This window comes from Anser cygnoides, chromosome 11, assembly GCF_040182565.1.
Source record: "Anser cygnoides isolate HZ-2024a breed goose chromosome 11, Taihu_goose_T2T_genome, whole genome shotgun sequence".
Taxonomy (NCBI): Eukaryota; Metazoa; Chordata; class Aves; order Anseriformes; family Anatidae; genus Anser; species Anser cygnoides.
In genome coordinates this window covers 9,127,413-9,149,975 of record NC_089883.1, presented here as the reverse complement: position 1 = coordinate 9,149,975, position 22,563 = coordinate 9,127,413, and the positions used below count along the sequence as shown (strand labels likewise).

The following is a 22,563-nucleotide window of genomic DNA, read 5'->3' as shown; positions in this document are numbered from 1 at the left end:
CCAAAAGAGCTTCCTTCGCTGGGCAAGCGTCTGTGTGGCAGGCACCACCTCCAGCCCTGGGCGTGGCGGCATCCTGCTAGCGTGCTCACGCTATTGTGCAGGCTTGCCTGGAAATATTGGCATCTCCCCCTTTGGCTCTCCGCATCTCATGGCCTTGGCCTGCAGGCACAGCTTAGCCCTAGGCATGCATGACAAAAGCTCCAAGGCAGCCAGATCTTCTGGCCCTTGCAGTTCATTTTTTCCTAGCTGTTCTAAGTATGTTTTCAATCGTGTCCATTCTGAAATTCAGGCAGAGGAAATTATATAAACAGCTCAGCTCAGCTTCAGGATCAAAATGATGCATGAGCTATAAAGGTTTTCTTTTCTTTTTCTTTCTGTTTCTTTAAAAAATGAAATATTTGTTTCTATTTGTCTGGATGAAAGAATGAGTAAGCTTGGTTCCTCTCCAAGGATCCAGCACGTGGGGTTAAAAAAAGAAGGGGAAACATCCCGCTTATTATGAAATAAAGTCTAAAAAACAACAACAGGAAAAGAAAAAAGCCAGTGCCCTAACTTCTGTACTTTGAGAGGCTAAAAAAAGCGCTGCTGAATTAAACAGAGAACCAAAAGGCTGATACTGCTAGAAGGAAGGTGGGTTACGTCCATCAGTCTGCATGCACCAGGTCCAGATGGCTGCTGGCAGCTAATGGCTCTGTCCCCACAGACCCACATGTGTAAGCATTTTCCCTGCTCTTCAGTAGTAAACAACCTGTCTACAGAATTTTGTCAACACTCCCCCCCCCCCCCAACACACACACAGAAAAAGAAAAAAAGAAAAAGAAAAAGAAAACCGTTTACTCGTTAATCCCCCTTATTTCACAATTCCTATCATGAGAGAGACCCAGTGATCACCAAGGAGCTTGGTTAAAACGGAAGGCATTTGGGGATTTGATTGCTCATATATTATGGTTCAAAGAATAAACATATTCCATCCTCTTTTCTAATTTGGCATTTGTGGATTGATTTCTGAAGTAGCTGCTTAGTCAGGTGAAGCATCATGGGACTCATGGTTAGACCACAAAACACTTTTTTCCTCCCCAGCTATTTTAGCTGACTGAGAAACATGGTTTCGTAACATGTTTTTGTAACCAAAGGTGTTCTAGATTCTCATAAAGATGGTGTGTGATCTCTAGGACTCTCTTCTTACCTTCAAAATACAAGACGTGTTATGGTGCTATCCTATTTTTTTCCCTCCTCCCTCCTTCCCCCTCCAAACTCTAATTTTTTGAGTGTGAACATTTTACAAGTCTTCATGGGAATACAAAGAAGTCGACATTTCCCAAACTATCTCAGTGTTGGAACTGCAGCAGGCACAGGAGGGCTCCTTTTCACAGCCCTTCGGGCTGCAATGGATTTTAACAAATATTTACACTGTTCCCGCAACTCCATCGACCTGAGCAGCAGCAGGGGGGAGGCTTCAAAGGAGCTAGGGCCAGGGAAGAAAAAAGCTATTTTTTAATGGCAATGCCAAGCACTGCTCGGTGATACAGAAGCAGACCTAAGCCAGGTTACGCCAGCCCATAACACTATTTTGACGTGAAATCAGTGAAAAGACCACGCAAGCTGGATGGGACTGAAGTTTAACTATGAGGAAGGGAAAGGAGGCAGTGGGACTGGAAAGAGGAGGACCCCAGGGGGATGCTGCCCGTTCGCTTGGGGTCTGTCATGGGCTCACCCTGATGCTCTGTCGAAGTAGAAGAGCCTCTCGCCAGTCCCGTTGAGAGCACTGGCCCGGGAAGGAGCTGCGAGGTAGTGCTTTATGCTGTGTACCATCCCCGTCTGTCGCTGATAGACATCTGTCACCACGTGGAAAACAGTGTTCCTGGGGTAGCAGAGGGCAACGTGCAGCCAGTCTCCTCTGTCAGCAAAAAGCAGGAAAGAGAGAAAATGCTCTTATGGGCTTGAGTACAGGAGAGATGGTCTCCAGCCAAGAGCACAATCTTCAGGGGAAAACAAAGAAGTGTCCTTTGAGGTTTTCTTTCTCTTTTAAACAGATAATAATAATAATAATAATAAAAAAATCCTCAGAGCCAAAGAAAATCAGACTTTTTCCTTTGTCTGGAAAAGATGTCTGTTTATTACAAAGGTCTGATCCAGAGACCCCAGTTGACCTCAGAGGACTTTGAATCAGGTGCCAGGACGGCTTAAACCCAGAGATTTTCGCTTCCTTGTCCTGTAAGGCTGAGGTACAACCAGTCACATACCCACTCGCGTCTCCGGAGGCAGCAGGGGCTTGTTTTAGTTCATCCGGAGCTGCTGCAGGAGAGGGAACCGGCATCCAGCAGACATTTCACCAGGGGCACAGATTCAGGAATTAGAAAGTAATCTCTGACTTGAACCAGAGCCACAGTCTAAAGAGACCTGCTTCCGCCACTTTACAGCAATGTTTAGTATTATGGTTTCCATTAAAATCTCCTCTCCCTTGCTATTTCTTCAGTATCAGTTCAGAATAACTAAGGGTAAAGCTGAAAGGTCTTTTAACTCTTGTCCACCACAATTTCAGCACAAGCATTTGCAAAAAGTTGTCCCCACGGCTTTCCTTTATCCTGTGATCTGCATCACCACCCTCATGGAGACCAAAATTGGCTCCACACGATTAACCTTTACTTTATACTCAGAGCCAAAAGATGCAGTTGCAGTGCAATTCGGATACTGATGGGAAGAATCTTCCACAAAACCCAACACCCTTTCCTGTCTGTAGGATCCACTTGTACCAGAATAAGCAGAAAGCCACAAGACATTTACACTTGAAAAGAAAAACCAAGAATACCAAGACAATTGCTTAATTATTTTTGTTTCCACTCCAGCCTCTGAAGTGGCTCCAGGTACCACATGCAGGTACCTGACCCGTTACTGTGGTTAGCTTTCCTTATATTACCAAAACCACCAAGGCCTTAAATGTATTCTTTTAATTACCTGGATTCCTGGTTAAAATGTGAAAATATAAATTTGGCTTAACGGCAGACAGTTACCACCTTCATCAGCTGCCTTCCAGGGCCCTGCAAATCTGAGGAACACAAAGTTTCTCCTAAGGCTCCACTGAGGTGACCCACCATCCATCCCTGCCTGCAGAGCAATACAGGAGTGAAAATCTCTTTTGATTTGGAGAATTTGGGGGATCTGCATGCCTAGACCTCTACTTTGCATTGTGCATAGACTATATAATAGCAAAACTTTTTCAGCCTTTTTCTGGTTTTCTCATTAAAACAAAGCAAAACTACTACAGGGCTGAAGAGGAGACAGACTGTTCTAGAATAATAAAACAAAGTCATACAAAGACCCATCAGCTTGAGCCAGATACTGCCCTCTAGATTTTAACCAAATCCAGCTGTGTCACAACATAGGATGGCTTGAAAATGGATATATTTTCAGATGATTTGGCCTCTGACAAGAGGAAATGAAAGAAATGCACCATGTTTGTGGAATATTTTTGGGATGGAGTCCCAAGACATATGGCTGTTTCATAAGGGTGATTTGCACTGAGTTAGCGCATTTCATCCCCTGAAGACACCATCAAAAAGTGGCCTCGTCATCCCCCTCAGATGTTGGGAACTAGCTTTGGTGCCATGTTATGCCAACTGCCACTTCCCCAGGGGACAAGAAAGGCACCAGAAAAGGAAATTGGATAGTGAAAAAAAATGTGAAAAAACCTACAGCTGTGACTGTCTTGAGTCACCAGGACATTTAGGAATATGAGTATGAGAGCCTACTGTGCACATGAGCAGGCTGAGTAAAACTCTGAAATAAATTATATCAAGACTGAGAAGTTCAAATGAAAAGCACCTACCCTGGAGTTTGTGAAATAAGAGATGGAAATAAGAAAATTCCCACAACAAAAGGCTTGGCAGGAGATGTGAGAAGGGAAGGTATTAGAAGTTATCCTTTATGTAAATATAGGAAAGAATAAGGTGGTTATTTTCTCTTTATTTTAGAGGTATTTTAACAGCTTCCTATTTAGTTCTTAGTGTCAGTTTTGTTTCTTCAGCTTGTGCTGCTGTGAACCCTCCCAAATACCTGGCTGTGTGGCTGAACAGAGCTCCACCGCCTCTAAGAAAAGCAAAGCCCGGAAGAGCAGCGCTGCTGCAGGATGCCCGCAGGACTCTGCCCTGCAGATGGGCAGCAGATAGGGGTGACATGCCTTTTCTCCAGATTACCAAAACTGAAGGAGAAGTGCTGCCTCAGGCAAGCAGAGATGATCAGTCTTAGACACTGCAAACGAAAACAGAATTGCGTGTGCCTTCCTCAGCCACTCCGCTGGCCGCAGAGGACCTCTCCTGGCTGGGTCTCCAGTGCAGGAGCCTTTTTCATTTTCAGGGTGGTCAATAAACTACGACTCCTTCTTTATTTCTCTGCTTCAAATTCTCCATTCTGTCTTATTTTCTTGCTGCTACTCTGTGGTGAAGATTTGCAGCCAGAATCAGAAAAATTTGAACCAGCCTAAATATCCTGTAGGACCCTCGTTCTGCTGCTGAGAGTGCCTGCACGTCAGCTGGGATCCTCGCAGGTGTCCCAGAGACTTGGGGACACGCTCTGCACTAGCAAGAAATGCCCACTCAGGAGAGGACATTATCCCATGGATAATGACTAACAACAGAGAGAAAATATCATTTAAACCCTGAAGGACAGAAGTCAGAATATTGATATACAAACTGTCGTCCAATGGAGCAATACACAGGACTTCTTTCTACTTTCATTCTTCAGAGTTTCTTGCAAGAGAAACAAATGAAAATATGCTCAGGCAGAAAGTCTGACTTTGAAATTAACTATCAGTTTAAACAGAAGTTATATTTACATATCTAGAAAACTAACTTGAGCTGTTTAAGATGTTTTCACCCCAAAACTATGTAAACACATTCACAACCTTATCTAGTGTTAAAGTTAAGATCATTTTAGATATAAGGAACATTATTTTTCTAATTCCTGCTTTTGATGAGGCCAAAACTTTCCTATATGTTTTTAAACACACACACACCCCTACAAAAAAGACATATAAAGGAGGAAAGCTAAAAATGCACTAGCACACCATCACCATTTTGTGGATCCTACCAGTTTCAAACACCTCTTGGAAAATATTTGAGAGTCTGCCTGTATCAGCATGTATTTGAGAGTCTGCATGTATCGAACCCAGCATTTCTGCCCCTCTGTTACTGTCATTCAACAATCCCCACATTGCATTTCATGCATTTTTATGAATGTATCTAGCTTGTTTATTTGTTTATTTCCTTTTGGAAATGGCTGGGTGAAAGGAACACAAGAAGCCATTCTGTTTTCAGCAAGGCTTTGACATTTGCAGTTCTTATGCTTTCAGGTGGACCACAAGCATCAGGCAAAGTGTTAAAAATTATGCTTGTGTTTTGGCAATGAACAGGCTTCTTGGGATAAGCAAAAGGAAAAAATGTACGAGGAAAGGCAAAATAACAGGCAAGAAGTTTCCTGTTCTTGGATATATGGTAGATACAGGTCTGCATGTACATACACAGACACCTCCTCTACAACCTCAGAACAACCCCCACAGTCAAACCCCAAACTCCCAAAGGCAAAGCCACTCAGAGAAACGTGATTGAGCAGGCAAGGGAGGGGAGACTTTTGCAAGCGGTGGGATGTAAAGTGAGTCATATAACTTGGAGATAGATTTGGCTGCAGTAAACATTGAAAGAGTGCATGTCTGGGACTCTCACCACCTGGGAGAGGACAAACAAACACTTGTTCAATACCATGAACATGTCCCTTGACTGTATCAGATGGAGTATCAGTCCTGGACAAATGGATAGGGTCTAGTGATGGGGTTGCTGGTTTTGCTGGACGTTATTGCTGGCTGTATTTTGGGTAAGGGAAACTCTAAGCTGATGAATATTATTCTAAAAAACAGCTCCACCATGTTTATTGACATGGTGTGTCACGTAGCTGATGACCATGGAAGTACACAGTCCAAATCCTGATCTCACTGATGAAAATCTGGGGTAAGCCAATGAGGGAATGCAGTAGAGTACAACTAAAAATTACTTACTTTTTCCTTGGGCTTGAAAAAACAAGAGACTTTCATCCAGTGAGTCAGCCTCCCCCAACTGTTATTACTCCTATTTAAAAACAACCCCTCTGACATTTTGGTCAGATCTATGTGAGAACAGGGAATTTGAAATTTTCCTGTTCATATTATGGGAACCAAGCAAAAATCCTCACGTGCTGCTTCTGTAAGTTTGCCTCTCACAGGATGAATGTTGAACTTCAAAAGACAAAAAGAGCAAAGCCACCTTTCAGCCTCCAACCCATCTCAAGAACAAATCGCCGGAGGTCAGTGTTCCTTGATCTCAGTCATGATACAGATGTTTTTTTCTCTCCAAAAATATATCCGAACTTCATGACACCCTGCCCAGACCTGGCTTAATCTCCTCAGCACAAAACCCACATTCAGGACAGGCCATCTCCTCCCACACCAACATCAGAGGTGTGGAAAAAGGAATGAGAAATACCCACACGTCTCATGAGTACTGAGAAGAGTGAAGAATGGGCTGCAAGGAACCTGGGCCATGTTCTCACTTCTTCCTCCAGTCCAAGCTCTTTTTCTTCAACTCACATTTCCTGCTGGCTCCCTGCAGCTCCCACTCCTCTTTTTCTAGATTTCTTTTTTTAATTTTCTGCCTTTGACTCAAGCCCATTAAACACATCCAAACCCCCATAACAACAAACATTGCTACTGGGCAAACGTCCAGCAAATTTTTTCAGGACTTTGTTATTAAGGCTAGACAGTTCTGAAAGGCAGCATGCTGTGGGCTAGTAACACGTTAGGTATGTGGTTAGCTAGCTACAGTTGTGTGCGTTGGGATTCAAATGCCTTTCCTAAATGTTGCCATTTAGGAAATGCTATTAAAAATTCAAAAACATAGATCATGCCTCATATAAATTAATTTTTGGGGAGTTTTATCCATGTGTCTACTTAGGCATAAAGAATGATTTTTTCTTGTGCAAAACTCAACACATTATAGCAGGGCTCCTGCCCTGAGGGTATGCTCCTACTGACACTCATGAAACCAATATCTCACTCAGGCAACATTTGGCTCACAGGCAATTGTATTTAAGCAAAAAACTAAGAACTTCCTGCATTTAAATACAGTACATCACCTTGTCATCTTTGACTTTTTCCCCACTCTACGTGCTTTCTTGGAGGAATCCTAAAACAATTCAATTTATCTTGTTTTTAATGCATTCCCAGGTACTGTATCATAGACTACTGTGCATTTTGTATTTTCCTGATGCTGTGCCTAGTTTGCAGACACCTGCTCTGGAGAAGCTGGTGGCCCTGATGAGTCCCAGGTCCATGTTCCAGGAGAAGAGTTAAAGCAAAGGAAAACCTTCAGGTTTCACATACCAGGATTCAAAATGCCAAAAAGCCTGGTTTGCTACAGCCATTGGGGGTGGTTGGTTGCTCAGACTGCTCTAATTCGTTCAGTAAAATGACCGGCTCAGTAAGGATGTGTCTCCTCAGAGTCTCCTTGTTAACCCTGGCCACTGCAAGCAGTGAGCACAAGCCACGGAGGACATAGAACAAAAAGGGCTGCAGACAGGGAAGCAAAGACAAGGCTTTAGGATCACTCACACAAGGTAATGCCAGCACCCGGCATGGCCCAGATGTACTGAAGCAGTGCAGTCTGCAATGGAGTGTTCTGGCAGATGTTTAGCTTCTTTCCAGTTGTTTTTAAAAAAATCTCGTGGCTTTCATCCACTTGTTGACTTGCGGGTAATTTAAGGGATTTAAATAGACAGAAGGGATTCAACTATATGTGCTGATTTCTGTGTCATGTGGATGATTAACTCTGAATTACAGATGTAATCAGGACGGACAAGCTATGAAGCCCAGGTAGTACTTTACTTATTATTATTGGAAATAGTGATGGTGTTACTTGTATTACATCCAGATCTAGGCGATCGAGGTCAGCACTCACATACATACAAGTGACAAGGAAGCAGTCACAGCCTTGAACTGTTAGTTGCACTTTGAAATACTAATTTCACCTTCCTGTCCATTTATCAATCTGAAAAGCACAAGGAAAAGTGCATTCGAAACTAATTTGAAAAAGGAACAATTTAGGAAATATCCATAAACTGGGCAAGTCTGCAACAAGCACATTCTAGCCTTGTCTCATTATCTTTGTTTTCCTCCAACCCTTATCACCACTAAAGAATTTAATCGCAGAAATGACAAGTAGCTGAAAGTATGAATCAGAATGGCGTTGAATAAAAAGCCATAGGATAAACACCCACCTAGACAGCCCTGAAAAAGACAGATATAACCAGTCCCCTGGAGTTTCAGTGCAGACATGGTCTACATAAGTTGTCTGCTTGCACTGAAATCTCCACCTTTGGATAGGTGACAACATTCTAGAGATTTCATATCACCCAGCATCAGAAGGCCCTGCTGTTTCTAATCCAAAATTGAGACGCAAGCCAGCTCATTCCAGCCACTAGAATTTTCAGATAATTAAGATTATTTTCTTGTGAACATGACAATAAGCCATAGCGCAGAACTCCAGCCTAGCAAACGCAGGAATCCAGCAGTACACCTGCGCCGTCCCTGCACAAATACCACAGCGTGGGGAAGGCTGGACACGTGCCCAAGCACACACATGGACATCTGCTCTTTTGTTTGCTCTTGACAAGAAATTTGGCTCTCCACTGCCAAAAAAAAAAAAAATCATTGGAAAACCTCTCATGGGGATTCAGGTCCTGCGACAAGGCACCAAACAACGTCAGTGTTACAAACCTCACTGTACCTCTCCAGGTGAAACTGAGAGGGTGCCGATGAGGAAAGCCCAGGGAAGGCTGCCCAGAACTTTTCCCTGATGCTGGCATCAACCAGAATTGCAGTACACATGAAAGCCCCTGCTTGCAAGACTGTGGCAATCTGCCTATAAAAAATACCCCCTTTATGCTACTACCTGCTCACATCTCCCTGAAATTCTCCGAATCACAGCAGAGAGCCCTAATAAGGGAAACTCTTCCCATCGAGCCTCAACAAACCAAGTATAGAGATATTTGCCTGTGCTCATAAAAAAACAAGGAATGTTTAATCTAATTGCCACTGCTTTTCAGGCTGCTTCCACAGCACAACTTTATACTTCAGATATGGGCTTTGAGGAGATTTAATTCTTATCTTTAGATTTGCTGATAACACAAATAAGCCTGACTGATTTACTGAACAGCACCGTGCCTTTGATAACAGTATGTGCTTTAGCTTCTTCTGCAATTAGAGAACTTGCACACACACAAAGCCTATGTCATTAAATTGATGGACTTTGTTTCTGACTTTGCTTACTCTATGAAGTGCTGATCCTTGTACTGGTTTTCAGCACCTGAAAGGATGCACTTACTTTCAAGTGAACGTCTCTCCTCCTGTCTTACCAGCCTCTCCCTCCTCTCTTAACAAGCCTGATGCTCTCTACGGGCCTTTGTTCTTCAGAAACTGGACAGCAATTTTGAGCAAAGCCCTTAAGTCAGTTTTACAGATAGTTCCATCTTTCTGTGAAGCACAAAAAGAAGAAGAAAACTCAGAAACAGGTCAGAAGGGGTGGGCACTGTTCCAGCAAAGAGATGAAGCCTGTGCAGGAGAGGTCTGAGTTCTCAGTTCATGTAGCTTTTGCACACACTTCATGTTTGATCAAAACAACCTTCAAAGGGTCTGGAGTGGTTCTGGAGCACACTTTATGCCTGGCAATTCAAATTCTAGCCAGTACTTTCCTTCCGTTCATTTGCCAAAATGTTCAAAATTACTTGTCCTCCATTAACTCTTTCCAGAAGCATCAACAGCCAGTCTTTTCCCTGTCCTCACAGGGAAACTCCCAGCCACTAGACAGACAACCCTACCTACGGTAAAAAAATGCATTTATTTTTGGCCAGCCATGTTCCCCAGCAGCATGCAAGCACAGCCTGCAGGTCTCAGCCCAGGCTCTATATCTGCCTACCAGTCAGCTAGTGCCACAGCTCCCCTGACAAACACAAACAAGAACAGCTCTGGTTGGAAGCAAAGCTGAGTGCAGGAAGCAGCCCATTTGCACTTGACTTTGCACTGCACAGCCACAGATGGCAGCACGTGGAGACACAGTGATGTTTTTGGTTTAGCTACATATTTTGATGCAAGTGGAGAAACCAAAGAGGGAAGGTCTTTTAAAAACAACAACAACCCTCTAAACATGGCTTGAATCAGTGCACGGGAGACACACACTGCAGCAATCCTTCAGGTGCCACAGCAGAAAGAAGGCAAGTTGTCCCCCTCCACTGAGCAAAGACACCTGGGCAGTGCCCCGATGAGACTCGCAACTGAGCCTTGTGAATTCCTCCCAACCAGCTCCTGCCCACATGAGGAATCCTGATGTTCCAGTCTTTTAATAAACATTTAAACTGGAATTACTTTTATGAGGTCTCTCTACAGTGCTTCAGAAGCAGTGAAAGCGTTAATCATACAAAAATTCAACTTCAGTGCTATGCCTGACCTCCAAAGAAATGCAAATCCTGGTACACATCTCCTTGTCAAATTCCTTATTTCCCCTCTGACCTTCCTTTAGCCAGCACAGAGAAAATCCTTCCAGAAGCATGAGGCAGCTGTGAAAGCAGCATCCTGGATATATTTATCCATCATTTTACAATGACAAGTCTAAAAATAGTTTGATTGTTTGCTAAAGTTATGTCTGAAAATACTAATCCTAGAATATTGCTATTAAAGTTCATCAGGCATTTTTTGTTTTGCATCACATATATTTTGCATGGATATAACCATGTTAAGAGCTAATTTTTTGGCAGATTATTTTGTATTTTTGATTTTTTAAAAAGGACAAAAAGCATAAAGCCACTCGAGACAGGTAAAAGCCTTCCCTGATTTTCCAACTCTCACTACTCTGGGCCCCACAGTTTGAGATTTCTTCCATTCCAGAAATGATTGGAATACAATGTTTAATAAAGATCATACATGGAACTGTTTAAGCAGAAACTTGTTTTCCCTCAAGTTCCTAAATCCTGTTTTTCACCTTAGAGGAATTGCTTTTGCCTATGATTTTGCATGCAGTCTGTACATTTCACCATTGCCAATGCATCAACTTTAAGTCTCACAGCACTGACACAGAGTAGTCACACATCTCATTCGCAGTTATTTCTTAGCAAAATGCTTTAAATCATTGAATCATGTAGGTTGGAAAAGACCCTTAAGATCATCAAATCCAACTGTCAGCCTAACATTACTGTGTCCACAGCGAAACCATGTCCCTAAGCACCACGTCCACACGTCTCTTAAATACCTCCAGGCCTGGTGACTCCACCACTTCCTTGGGCAGCCTGTCCCAATGCCTAGTCACCCTTTCCATGAAGAAATTCTTCCGAAAATCTATTCTAAACCTCCCCTGAAAGAACTTGAGGCTGTTTCCTTGCGTCCCATCACCTGAGAAAAGAGACCAACACCCTCCTCAGTGCAATCTCCTTTCAGGTGGGTGTAGAGAACAATGAGGTCTCTCCTCAGCCTCTTTTTTTTTTTCCCTCCACATTCAACAGCCTCAGCTCCCTCAGCCGCTTCTTGTATGTCTTGTTTTCTAGTCCCTTCACCAGCTTTGTTGCTCTTCTCTGAATGGTTTCTAGCAACTCAATATCTTTCTTGTGGTGAAATGAAGTAAAATTTAAAAGAAAAAAATATTTTTCCCTTATTACAGTATATTTCTTTTTTATAGTTCTTTAAAACAAACACCTTGCCAACAGTTTCTGGACCAGAAAAGTCTACAAACCTTTGACATGTTCAAATAACTTAATTGGTTTCACACGAGACAAAGACTACCACAAACACATTGTGGTTTTCAATAGTAAAAGTTAAATCTGTTGCTGCTTGAACAAGGGCTGAACATCAAACTGAGTTTTATCAGTTACCCAGTGCTGCCTTCAAATTTGAATCTGTGCTTGAAGACCACAGGCCAAAGCTTTGGCAAGTACTATCTGGCATAGTGATACGGTAATCACCGTATACGCAGGCAGAAGAGTTAGGTCTATAATTACGAGGAAATAGCTAATTATTTAAAGACAGATAATAATTGCAAACCTCAGCTTGCCCATGATTGACTAAAGGGTTTTCCTCTTCCTTAAAGTGCATGACCTTATATTAATAGAGAAAAGAGTGACTTAGTTCTAATCATTCCTCTGTGACAGGAACATCCAACCACAGCTCCTCCCGTGACTCGGTCATGGCCCTACAGCTATCTACATTTTTCAGTCCAAAGAGGACCAGTTACACATCATTTACAAAAATGCATGTGATGCATAAAGAGAAAACATTGCCTTTCTCAGCTACATTTCCACGAGGCTTCATAACTGGACTGCAGATAGTATTTTCCCCAAATTTCATCAGCTCCAAAGTTCAGGGGACCCAAACATTGTTCAAGCCTTTGCTAAAACTATCCTAAGCTGAAACTATGGCAGTGACTCTCTGCTAGAGGATCAGAGAATGGGTGTGGGGCTTGGTGGATAATACAGGATGGACCTCGAAATCCGCCACATTTACTAGTGGTATGTGCTACTTCACATCCTCTATGCCTCTGACTTCTTTTATGTCAGCTACGTAATACCTGCTTTGCAAATCCAAGCCTCCGTGTGGCTGGGTTACATGTAGTTATGAAAGATCTCATTTGCATAATGCAAATTCTCTTCCTGCACTGCCTTTTTATTAGGAAACTAAGGAGCCACAGAAACTGCAGAACCCAGGGGTATGGTCAGGTGTTTTTTTGGTTCTCATCTCTTGCAACAAATCTCTGCTAACCTTGGCGATGTCTGTCACAGCTAAGCCGAATAGATCACAGGACTCTCTCCTAGCAGGTGTACCAGTGAAAAGGACAAGTAATTTCACCAAAGAAAGAAGAACATTGGTCCTGAACCAGTACTGAAAACTGTAAAAGAAATTATGCAAAATGAAACAGATTGCAAGGGAAAAAGGTAGGTCTAAACCAGCTATGCCTTGCTTTTATGTAACGCTAGATGAGATGGAAGAAAACATGGAAAATAAATACAGCACAGCCTGCAATTTTGTTGTACCAAGTCCTAATGCTTTAAAATATTGTGTAGAAAACAACAGTGATCACAGTACTGTTTGGATTAGAGAAGATGCAAGGCTCTGTGCACATTCTGATGGACTTCTGCACTTTATATATATGGGAGATAAATTATGTGTGCAGCAACTAGTACAAACAAATGAACAAGAGCCAGAGCTCTTCTGGAGGGATTTCAGGGACAGAAGGCCAGGACTTACTTGGATTCTGTTTCAAAACTTACTGGAAAGGGAAACATCTCTGTACATCAGTAAAGCGGGAACAAAGTGGAAGCAGAGGCAACTCTTTGCATTGGTAAGTGCCAGTCATTAACACCTTGCTTTGGTGCTCTCAGAAATTGCAGAAACATTCAAAGGTTGAGTTGCAAAGAGCCTGGGAAATTGTTAGAGCTCCAGAACTTTTAAAACAGAACATCTTCTAACAACATAGGGGAGTACCTGTTGAAGTTGATTGGGTACAGGATGATATCCTCAGGTGCTCTTCCATCCCACTGGATGATATAAGCCTGCTCCAGCATGACAACTGGCTGGTACTGCTGGTATGGTGCTCCTCTGTTCACGCCTTGCAACTGCAAGGGGTGGGAAGAGTATGTTGCTCTGGCAATGGATAGGGTCAGATTCTCAGGGCGCCTGGCCTGAATATAAAGCTGAGGGTGAAAGGAAAATGACAAACATATCCATTAAACTAGCCAGGCTCAGCCATAACATGTGCATTTGATCATCGTTGCCTGTAAATGTTTTTTGCCAGTGAAGAACTCAGAACGTTTGGAAAGTCACTGAAACATTTCCAGTTCAAATAAAAAGGTAAAACAGAAATAGCATCTGCAGTCCTTTGTGGGGACACCATGAAGTGAGATATGAATTGTACAGCACCATAAAAACATTCACTATTCAAAATCTTCAGGGAAAAGGATAATCAAGGAAATATTGCAAAGTAACTGTTTTTTATGAATTCAAATAACTACACTTTAAAAACAGCCTTATTCCATTGAAAATACAGAAAACTCTTAAGTGATTTCAACTAGCTTTGGATCAGGTCCAGTTATCTAATGGAATCCACATCTCTGCTCTCAAGCAGCAAACTAGGCTGAAATTTTAGGGGCTAAAACTCAGTGGCTTGACTGTATGATCTTACAGACTAAATACAATGGTGCACATTTCAACAGAGAGTTCTTCTGTCTGAGGACCAACAGATGCCCTTGGCCTGTAGTTCAACCCTGCAGGCCAATTACAAAACCACCCTCCAGTTTTACACTTCTTCTTTCCTTCCATAACTTAAATGAAGGCCACTTCATGTGGCAAGCGTTATCTTTAAGGTTGAATACATGATGTCCACCTGCTTCTCCCCTTATGAAATTCTACTGCAGAAGGAGGATGCATACAAACTGTCATACAAACTGGTCTCAGAACACAGGGATGTAGCAGGCAGCTTGTCATGTTCCCTGAAAGGTTGAAAATGCATAGCGGACAGGTGGGAACACCTATAAGCATGCTTCCTCCAGTCTCTTGCAATGCAGAATAGGGCTGTTTGCCTCAAGAACAGGAATGTCCATCCTAAAAATCCGTATTAGCTCAGTAATGCCTAAGCTTCTACATGAGCAACAATTCAGCACAATTATTTTTAAACTTAATTTCTGTCTTTGAGGTAGATCAAAATGGAGTCAGTCTTCTAGCAGATTTTAATACTGCAGGTCAGGACACAGGCACAGCCAAGACTAGGAGAGGTCGAGATGAAGTCTTTCAGGATATCCGCCTTCCAGTGCTAGGCTGTGAGGCCTTGGTCCCTTACATCACCATATCTGCTTCTCTTCTCCTTGTCTTGGCTACACAGATTGAAACCAAAACAGACTGTTTCTCACTGTTTTATACAAAGGCTTCATTTAGCTAGGGTTTCTAGTTTCTACTGTATCACTAGTAATAAGAGAAGATACCACGTCTTTAAAATACAACAGAAATTGCTTTGCTGACTCCAAACCACAGCCAAGAAGCAAGTGCTTGCCAGGACATTTGGTTTGCCTTTTGGCAGACCATGTGACACCAAAAGCAGCAGATTGCCATTGCTTTCTTCTTGGATTGTAATGCCCTGGCCACAGCAAAATTCGTTTGAGAGAAGACAGAGGTGGTGTATCCTCCTGTTTGAAGGAACAAGGGACAAGAAGGGGATCCAATCCCTGGCCATGCAATCCCTGACCTCCTTGCTGTGATGCCAGTTAATGTTAGTTCTAGTGCTTGGGTTTTGTTACCCTTTCAGGACTGCAATCAAAACAAAAAGATTAAAATCCCAGAAGAGTCATCCACCAAAGGATGCTCTTAATTCCTAATGAGCTAAATGAAATAAAGGAGTGTAACAAGATAATTTTGTTCTAGGATGAAAAATTCATCTTCCTAGCAACATCTCTGTTATTTTTTGTTTAGATCTACAAAAATACATAAGAGAAGAAAGAGGGTCATAATGATACTCTAAAATATGATAAAATAGTAAGAGAAGAAGATACCCCAGATGCTACAACCTAAGGAGAAGAGCTATTTAAAACATTCTAAAATGTGAACCTACTGCTTGCCTGGATCATTTAATGGACATAGTTGTCACTTTAGCTGCTTAACACTTCATGCTAAAAAGGTGTGTCAGATTTCCCTGTGCTTACATGGCAATTTTCCCAAGTAGATTGTGAAACTGAGAAGATAATTTCTTTTACAATTCATGGGGGAGCTGCTATTCAGCTGGATAGCAAGTATGAAGATAAGCAAAATGCAAAGCACTAGAACAGAAAATCTTGATTTCTGAGAGAAAGTTTGGTTGTGTTTCTAGTTTTTTTTAACATTGTTTCTGTTCTGCTGTGCTGTCAGCTGTCAAACTGGGGTAAAATCATTTAAAAATGACAAACTCAAAACACATCTTCTGCTCTTCTGGTTGTTCAATTGTTCAAAGTAGGCTCAGTTCCCAAAGGAACAATTTTTCTCTATGAACTTCCAAGTGAAGACTTTAAAATTCTTTCAGAAAGAAAAAAAAAAACAAAAAACATTTTTTTCATCCTGTAAGACATACTAGGACCAATTTTAGCCCTAAAAATAACATCAGCTTTGCTGACATCAGCAAAACTATTTTTATTTGGTGTGCATTTTCCATTGATGTGCATCAGAGATCAAAATTGGACCACTTTGTCCAAATATGGAGCACTAGCTGAAAAATATCTTGCAGGCTTTTCCTTCTTCCCAGCCTGTGAGGTGCCGACACTGCTCAGGCACCACACAGTACATTATGATGGGATCATAAAGTTTTGCTGGGAAAAACACAGTTCATTACATACTGCGTCTCTTGCTTGCTTTACCTTTAAAAGCATGATTGTGAAAACCAGCTATGCAGCACTTAATAGATAAGTGGCTACCTACTGGACATATGCAACTTACATGTGCAGGGTTATTGTAGTTGCAAAAACAGAGTTAACAGAAATGGAACAATTTCTAGTTCAGCAGTCTGCAGTAAGGTGGTGACTTTTTGGAGCGAACCGGTGAAAAATCATCAGCATTAACTAAAGTATTTTATAATAGCAAGGCATCGATTTTTTTTTTAACTCAGAAATGACACTAATCCAGTTAAGTGGCAGTCTCTTATGAATCTCTAATTTTTTTTAAGCTTATAAAGGAAAAAAGCACGTACTGCCAAAAACTCTGCCTATTTTAAAAGAAACTAAAAAAAGAGGTTTCACAGTCTGTCCTGATGAGTTTCTCTGAAGTCTTCAAGGAAGCAGTAAGTGCACAGCTTCAACTGCCCAGTAGGCACCAGGGCACTTCTCTTGCTGTGTATATAAAAATCAGAAATGGTTGAGGAATCTCATTTACATTTTCACAAGTAATGCAGGTGTTGAGGAGTCTCCAGGTCAGTGCTTTTGGAAATCTCACCCACCTACATGGAGAGAACTATGGAATGGACCTCTCCCTACATTTTTCTTTTATTATTAGCCTCTGCAACAGCTGAAAATCAGGTTGAGAGGACACCGAGAACCTCAACACCCTGCTGACAGAGTCTGAGTGACTCACAGAGATTCCCAGAAGCTGTGGTGCTGCCAACTCTTGTGATTTCCTTGTCAGTCTCCCTCTCTCTGATGTTCTTCCTTAAAGCTTGGCTGTGTTTACATTACATGAGAGTTTCAGCTGTCATGAAAAAAATAAATAAAAAAGGATTTGGTCTCGTTTGTACAACGATAACCCTACAGACTTCAGAATCCAAAGGGGAGGACAAAGAGGCCTGATAGTTCTTGTCTACGTAAATCTCACGATCTTAAGCTGGTCCCACAACTCTTTGTTGGTAGCGAAAGGCAACGTTGGAGCCAAAGCACAATGCACTTCTCAGTACTTCCCACTGAAGGAAGCTCTCAGACACCACGTGGGGAAGGTGGCGTAATGCTCCTTGGACATGGTGAGGAAGGGCCACGAACCAACGTTGGGAAGGTGGGAACATCAGCCTGAGTCGCCAGATTAAAACATCCTCAGGAAAGTCTGTCCCTGGGATTTTGTGGTGCTAGAAACACTGCCAGAGGAATAGGTTTTCCCCTGGCATTTCCTTTCCTAGGCAAATTTCATCCAGAAGAAGAGCATGAAAAGTGAGTGGAAGAAACTAAGCAGAAAGGAATTAACTGAACTCTAGGCATTTTGCTCAGAAAGGATTTGGCTGCAATGTTAGCCGAAGGACTTGGATCTCCGTTTTCCATGCCAAGTAGCCCATCCCTAGTCTGACTGTCTTGGGCTCAGTTCAGCAGCAATATAAGAGTCACTATTTCCTTCAGCTGAAAGGACATTTTCACCTGCTTGCGCTAGGGAAGAATCTTGTTCTTGTCTACCAGAGCTACATGAAAAGGAAAAGAAAAACAGATTTTGTAATAGAGCTGCTAAGATCAAAGCCAACCATCTTTCTCCATAATTGGATTCACTCTTTTAGGCTTTTGATCTGAAATATGACACTCAGAACTTAGCACACAAATAAATCATCAGTTTGTAAAGACACTGAGAACCAAGGTCAAGCTGAAATACTCCAAGAGTTATACCCTCCAAATTAAATCCAACCCTGCTGCACAGGACCAACTTCTTCTACATTGCACGCATATACATTTCCCTACCCAAAACCTATAAAGTTAATAAGAACTTCACTCATCCTGCTGGATGCTGATTAGAAGAAAAACGCTGGTAAGTAACGGATCCCAGAGAAGCGAATGTTTACACTTGCCTAAACCTAGCCAAGGAAATTCTCTATGGTGGAAAAACTGCCTCAACACGTAGAGTGCCATGATCGCAAGGGTATTAATAGACATAAAAACACAAATGTCTACTTGTTTACAATTCTAAATTTAACTGTTATATTGCCAGAGCACAGAATATTATTTCTCTAGAGACACAGAGCAAAATGTAAGTGCCAAGGAGAAATCCCTAATTCAGTGGAACTGCTATCCGTAGGAGCCTAATCCTGTTTCCGCCTAGTCAATACCGAACCAGAAGACGTAAGTCCAGTGTCTAGACACTTAAACAGCAATTCCTGATCTCTGCTGTGCAACTGAAGCAAACACAAATAAATTTTTTTTAGCTTAAGGAGACACACAATTTGGACATGACTGTGCATATATTATGTATGCATAGAGGTCTCAAAGACAATTGCATCCCTAAAATTTTCATGTAGAAAAACTCCTTGGAGTAAGGGAAGCAGAGTGATGTTTGACTGCCTAAGCTGTGAGCCTACCCTTTACTACACATCAGAGAACGACAGAAAAAGTGCCTTCAGAAGTCCTCCAAAGTGGAAAAAATGTGAATCTGAATTTGCAACCCCTCCAGAGATGCAACTGTAGGACATCAGGCTCTGCTAATCCTCATGCTCACAAAACTGTGTGTTAAAAAGGCAAACCTGACAGTCTGCTCTTTCCAGGGGGGGCAAATTAATGCTTCCTGTTCTTCAGTGACTTCAGGCACAGTTTCATCCTGTGCTGCACCTACCGATGTCTGGGCAATGACTACTGACCCCCCATGAGACAAGAGTAACATCTTCCATTACAGAAACTAGATTCACCAGAGTGATGGAAACTAGAATTATCCACTGAAGCCCCATGACAGAGTGAACAAACTCCTGGAAACAAGGACTTAGAAAACATCAGACTTTTCCCCAGCTAGATTTCAACTTGTAGCCTCTTGTGGGCAATGGAAAGAAAAAGGGCTCCTTACAGCCGTAGGTTAGAGGAAACTGCACAACAGGGGCTTTACTGAGTCCTTGGAATTAGGCAGATAACACTGAGAGCAGTAAAATTATACCAAATTTATTATTGTTCTGTTATCTTTTCGAGAGTTCATCAGGTTTCACTCCACCACCCCTAAGACCCACCCAACACGCCCAGTGACACTGCCTGCAGCCACCCCTCCTACCTGTGCAAATCTCCCGGTGCACATCATCCCATTCCAGCGTGGAACAGTGAGACACCCAGGATGACGGAGCAAGTAGTTGTCTGCTCTGCCAATGAAAGTGTCCGGATACCCTGTCACGGAGCCATCCAGATCGTGGAAGATGGACATTTTGTCACCATCGTTGTCGTTGTTTCCAAACCACTGGCCTGATCTGCCAAAAAACACTTTCAGTCCAACCTAGCAGGAGAGAGTAAGAAGAAAAAATAAGTAGGGGTTTGAATTTGTGGTGTTTTAACAGCCGAGACAGTGATACAGCTAGAACTAGAAAGCATTATTTGTTGAGCAAGAGTTTTGCTTTGCCTCTTCTACTTAGATTTCTGACTACATTGTTTTTGTCTCCTATTTCTTAATCCCAGGAGATATTTTCATTAAAATTAGGCTTTCGGTTCTTTGAATTGAACCCGCAAAACCATTTATTCCTTGAAATCACACAGCAATAAATTGTGCTGTGTCAAAAAGAAGAGGATGACTCAAAGGGAAGGGAAGTACTGGAAGATTATGAGGTTTGCTGAGAAGTAATCATCATCTATCCCAGTTGTAATTAAAGAAACAAAAACTACTAAACGTATGGTGAATTTACTCATATATTTCCAATGATTGTTCTAAGTGGTACTATGAATGCCATTCTTTTGTAATTCATTCCCCCCAAAACCTTATGAAACTCATAAAAGTGACAGAATTTTTCAGAATTGGCTCTGGCGTACATCCCCTGAAGAACATATATATGTATATGTATCTATTAGGCAAGGAAAATAGCAGGGGACAGCATTATCCTCATTATGCACAGCTCTGTTTTCAAAATTTTTCAGTTGCTAAGTAAAAGACTGTCCTGATATGAAAATACAGCAAAACAAGGAAGCTGTAGATGTTCAGCAGAAAGGCATGGGATATTTTAATGTTTGCAGAGAAAACTATTGCAGTGTGCGACAATTAAGTTCTGAGGCAATCAAGACAATAATTATTCCAGGTCAAGTACACTGAATGAATCCTGCAGCAATGTATATTAAAAGAGACAGCATAAATAGCATCTTGATCACGCCGACCCAAAAGACTGTAATTTGTTCCATTTAGCTCAACTAATTTTAATTGGGTTGCTCACAGAAGTAAGAATTAAGGTCAGCAAGATTAGGCTGCAAGTTTACTAAGGACTTTAAAGGCTTTATTTTCACAACAATAAATACAACAACTTAGGAGAATAGGAGGAGCATTGTGATTCTTAGTTAGATGGAAAGTCCCACTGACTTAAAAAGAATTTCTACTGCAGCAATAACTACTTGCAGCATAAAAGTAGTGAGAACCTTACATTGCTCTATTAAGTCTTTATTACCTTAAAATTAAATTAAACCCTAGAAGCATTTTTCTGCCACCTCCTTGTCTAAGTATTAGCCTCATAAACAAACACCTGAAGCAGTCTCACTTAAAAGAGGCTCAAGCATATGGAAATTTAATGTGTATTTTTGAGTGTATTAAAACCTTTTCTTACTGCACTGCAGGAAATTTTTGCCCAAAGGGCTATTTGGCAAGGAAGGAGGATCTCCTAAGTTCTGTGATTTGTTTTTTTTGTTTTGTTTTGTTTTTCTTTTTTATTTTTTTTCATTTTAATTTATAAAAGAGGAAATCTTTGCAAAATGCAAACACTGCTGCAGCTCAAAGCTCCACTATAAACACTTTGTGACAGCGTACTTCTGGGGCTGAATTTGAAAATGGGCATTTCACTGGGGAAGAGAACAAAGTCAGCTGTACTTCAAAACAAACTAAGGTACAGCCTGTACAGCTTATGTTTGATTAACAGTCAGTGATTCCATCCAGCAGGCAGATAGTTTTGGTGCTGATGCTAATATGACTTCTAACATTCTCCTCTAAAAACTCTGAAAGTCAGAAATGAAACAGAAATGATAATGAGCAGTATTGCTTCTTTTATAAACAGTACTTTTGTAAGGCATGTGATGGATGATGGTTACAGGAGTATGTAATTTCTTAGGAATACGCTAAATAAACCTGCCCAAGGGCAGCACAGCTAACACATCTGCAGAGAAGTACTGAAGATTACAGTGGAAAACACTTCTTTTTAGATTAACAAATAATATCCTTGTATCGCTGCTATCATTTTAAGAAAACCTTTTTCAACCAGTGTGAATCTTGTGTTTTATCACCAAAGAGCTCTGCTCTCATTAATATAGCTTTTCCTCTGAAGGAGTGTTGCAGGCTCTCATCCTGCCAGTTCCCTTTAGTCAGGAACCTCTTCAGCTGTTTGCTGTTTTTGTTGCCTTTTTTTTTTTCCTTTTTTTTTTTTTTCAGGGGATAACAGACCTGCACTTCAATTCAGCATCTACTTTTGTTTTTCCCATTGTGAACTACTTGAAAACTTCTGCTTTGACACAGAACCCCAGCACCATGATAATACAGGTTAAACATAAAAAGGCAACATTAGGAAACGCCCCTCTCTTAGCTAGGCAGGACTGCAGTCCCATGGGAAATGCTAGACTATGGTCAAGAACCTGCTCTGACCCCTCTGAGCTCTTCTAGAGATCACAAACCTGCTGGACACAGACCGCTGGGATGTCTTTGACATAAAAAATTTTAGAGCTGCCATACTGCTGGCACAGTTAGGAGTAAAATAGGCTTGAATCCCCCCTACACTCCTGGCTACAGGGAAAAAATGCTGTTAAAAAATGCACAGTTATTTTTATATAAGAGAGTTAGGTTTGTGAATGGAAAGGCAACTAGAACACTTTCTGTGGAGCATAGTGTTCAAGTCTTCTGTTCTACCTGAGCATTTATTTTTATGCTGGAATTAAACAAGACCTGACTGGCTTTATTACTCTGTGGTCTAACCAATCAGCTGATTAGTCTGATTAATTACACAATTATCCTTCAGCATGACTAATAGTTTTATCATCACTGTACAACTTGCAGTAATGTTTAATTTATTCTTCAAAAACAACTGTAAAATGATTGTCCCTTAGGGAATTAGTACTTAGCTACCCTTTAAAAAGTAATAAAATGAAGCCTGGAGA

General features: G+C 41.5%; 2 protein-coding genes across 6 annotated transcripts in view; both read right to left on the bottom strand.

The window, feature by feature from the left end:
- LOC106043342 (inactive cell surface hyaluronidase CEMIP2-like) overlaps positions 1-22,563 on the bottom strand; it is a 52,885-nt gene that overhangs the window by 7,379 nt on the left and 22,943 nt on the right. For all 4 annotated transcript variants that reach the window (XR_010834197.1, XM_067003787.1, XM_048071907.2 and 1 more), the window contains 3 exons: positions 19,508-19,723; positions 13,544-13,752; positions 1,715-1,897 (listed from right to left, as the gene is read on the bottom strand). Coding sequence is in view for 3 of the 4 variants with exons in the window: in XM_067003787.1 (XP_066859888.1) it covers positions 1,715-1,897; positions 13,544-13,752; positions 19,508-19,723 (608 nt within the window). In the remaining variant the exon portion in view is untranslated. The remainder of the gene's footprint in view (positions 1-1,714; positions 1,898-13,543; positions 13,753-19,507; positions 19,724-22,563) is intronic.
- The window catches only part of CEMIP (cell migration inducing hyaluronidase 1), a 108,756-nt gene that overhangs the window by 69,895 nt on the left and 16,298 nt on the right, over positions 1-22,563 (bottom strand). The window lies entirely within an intron of this gene.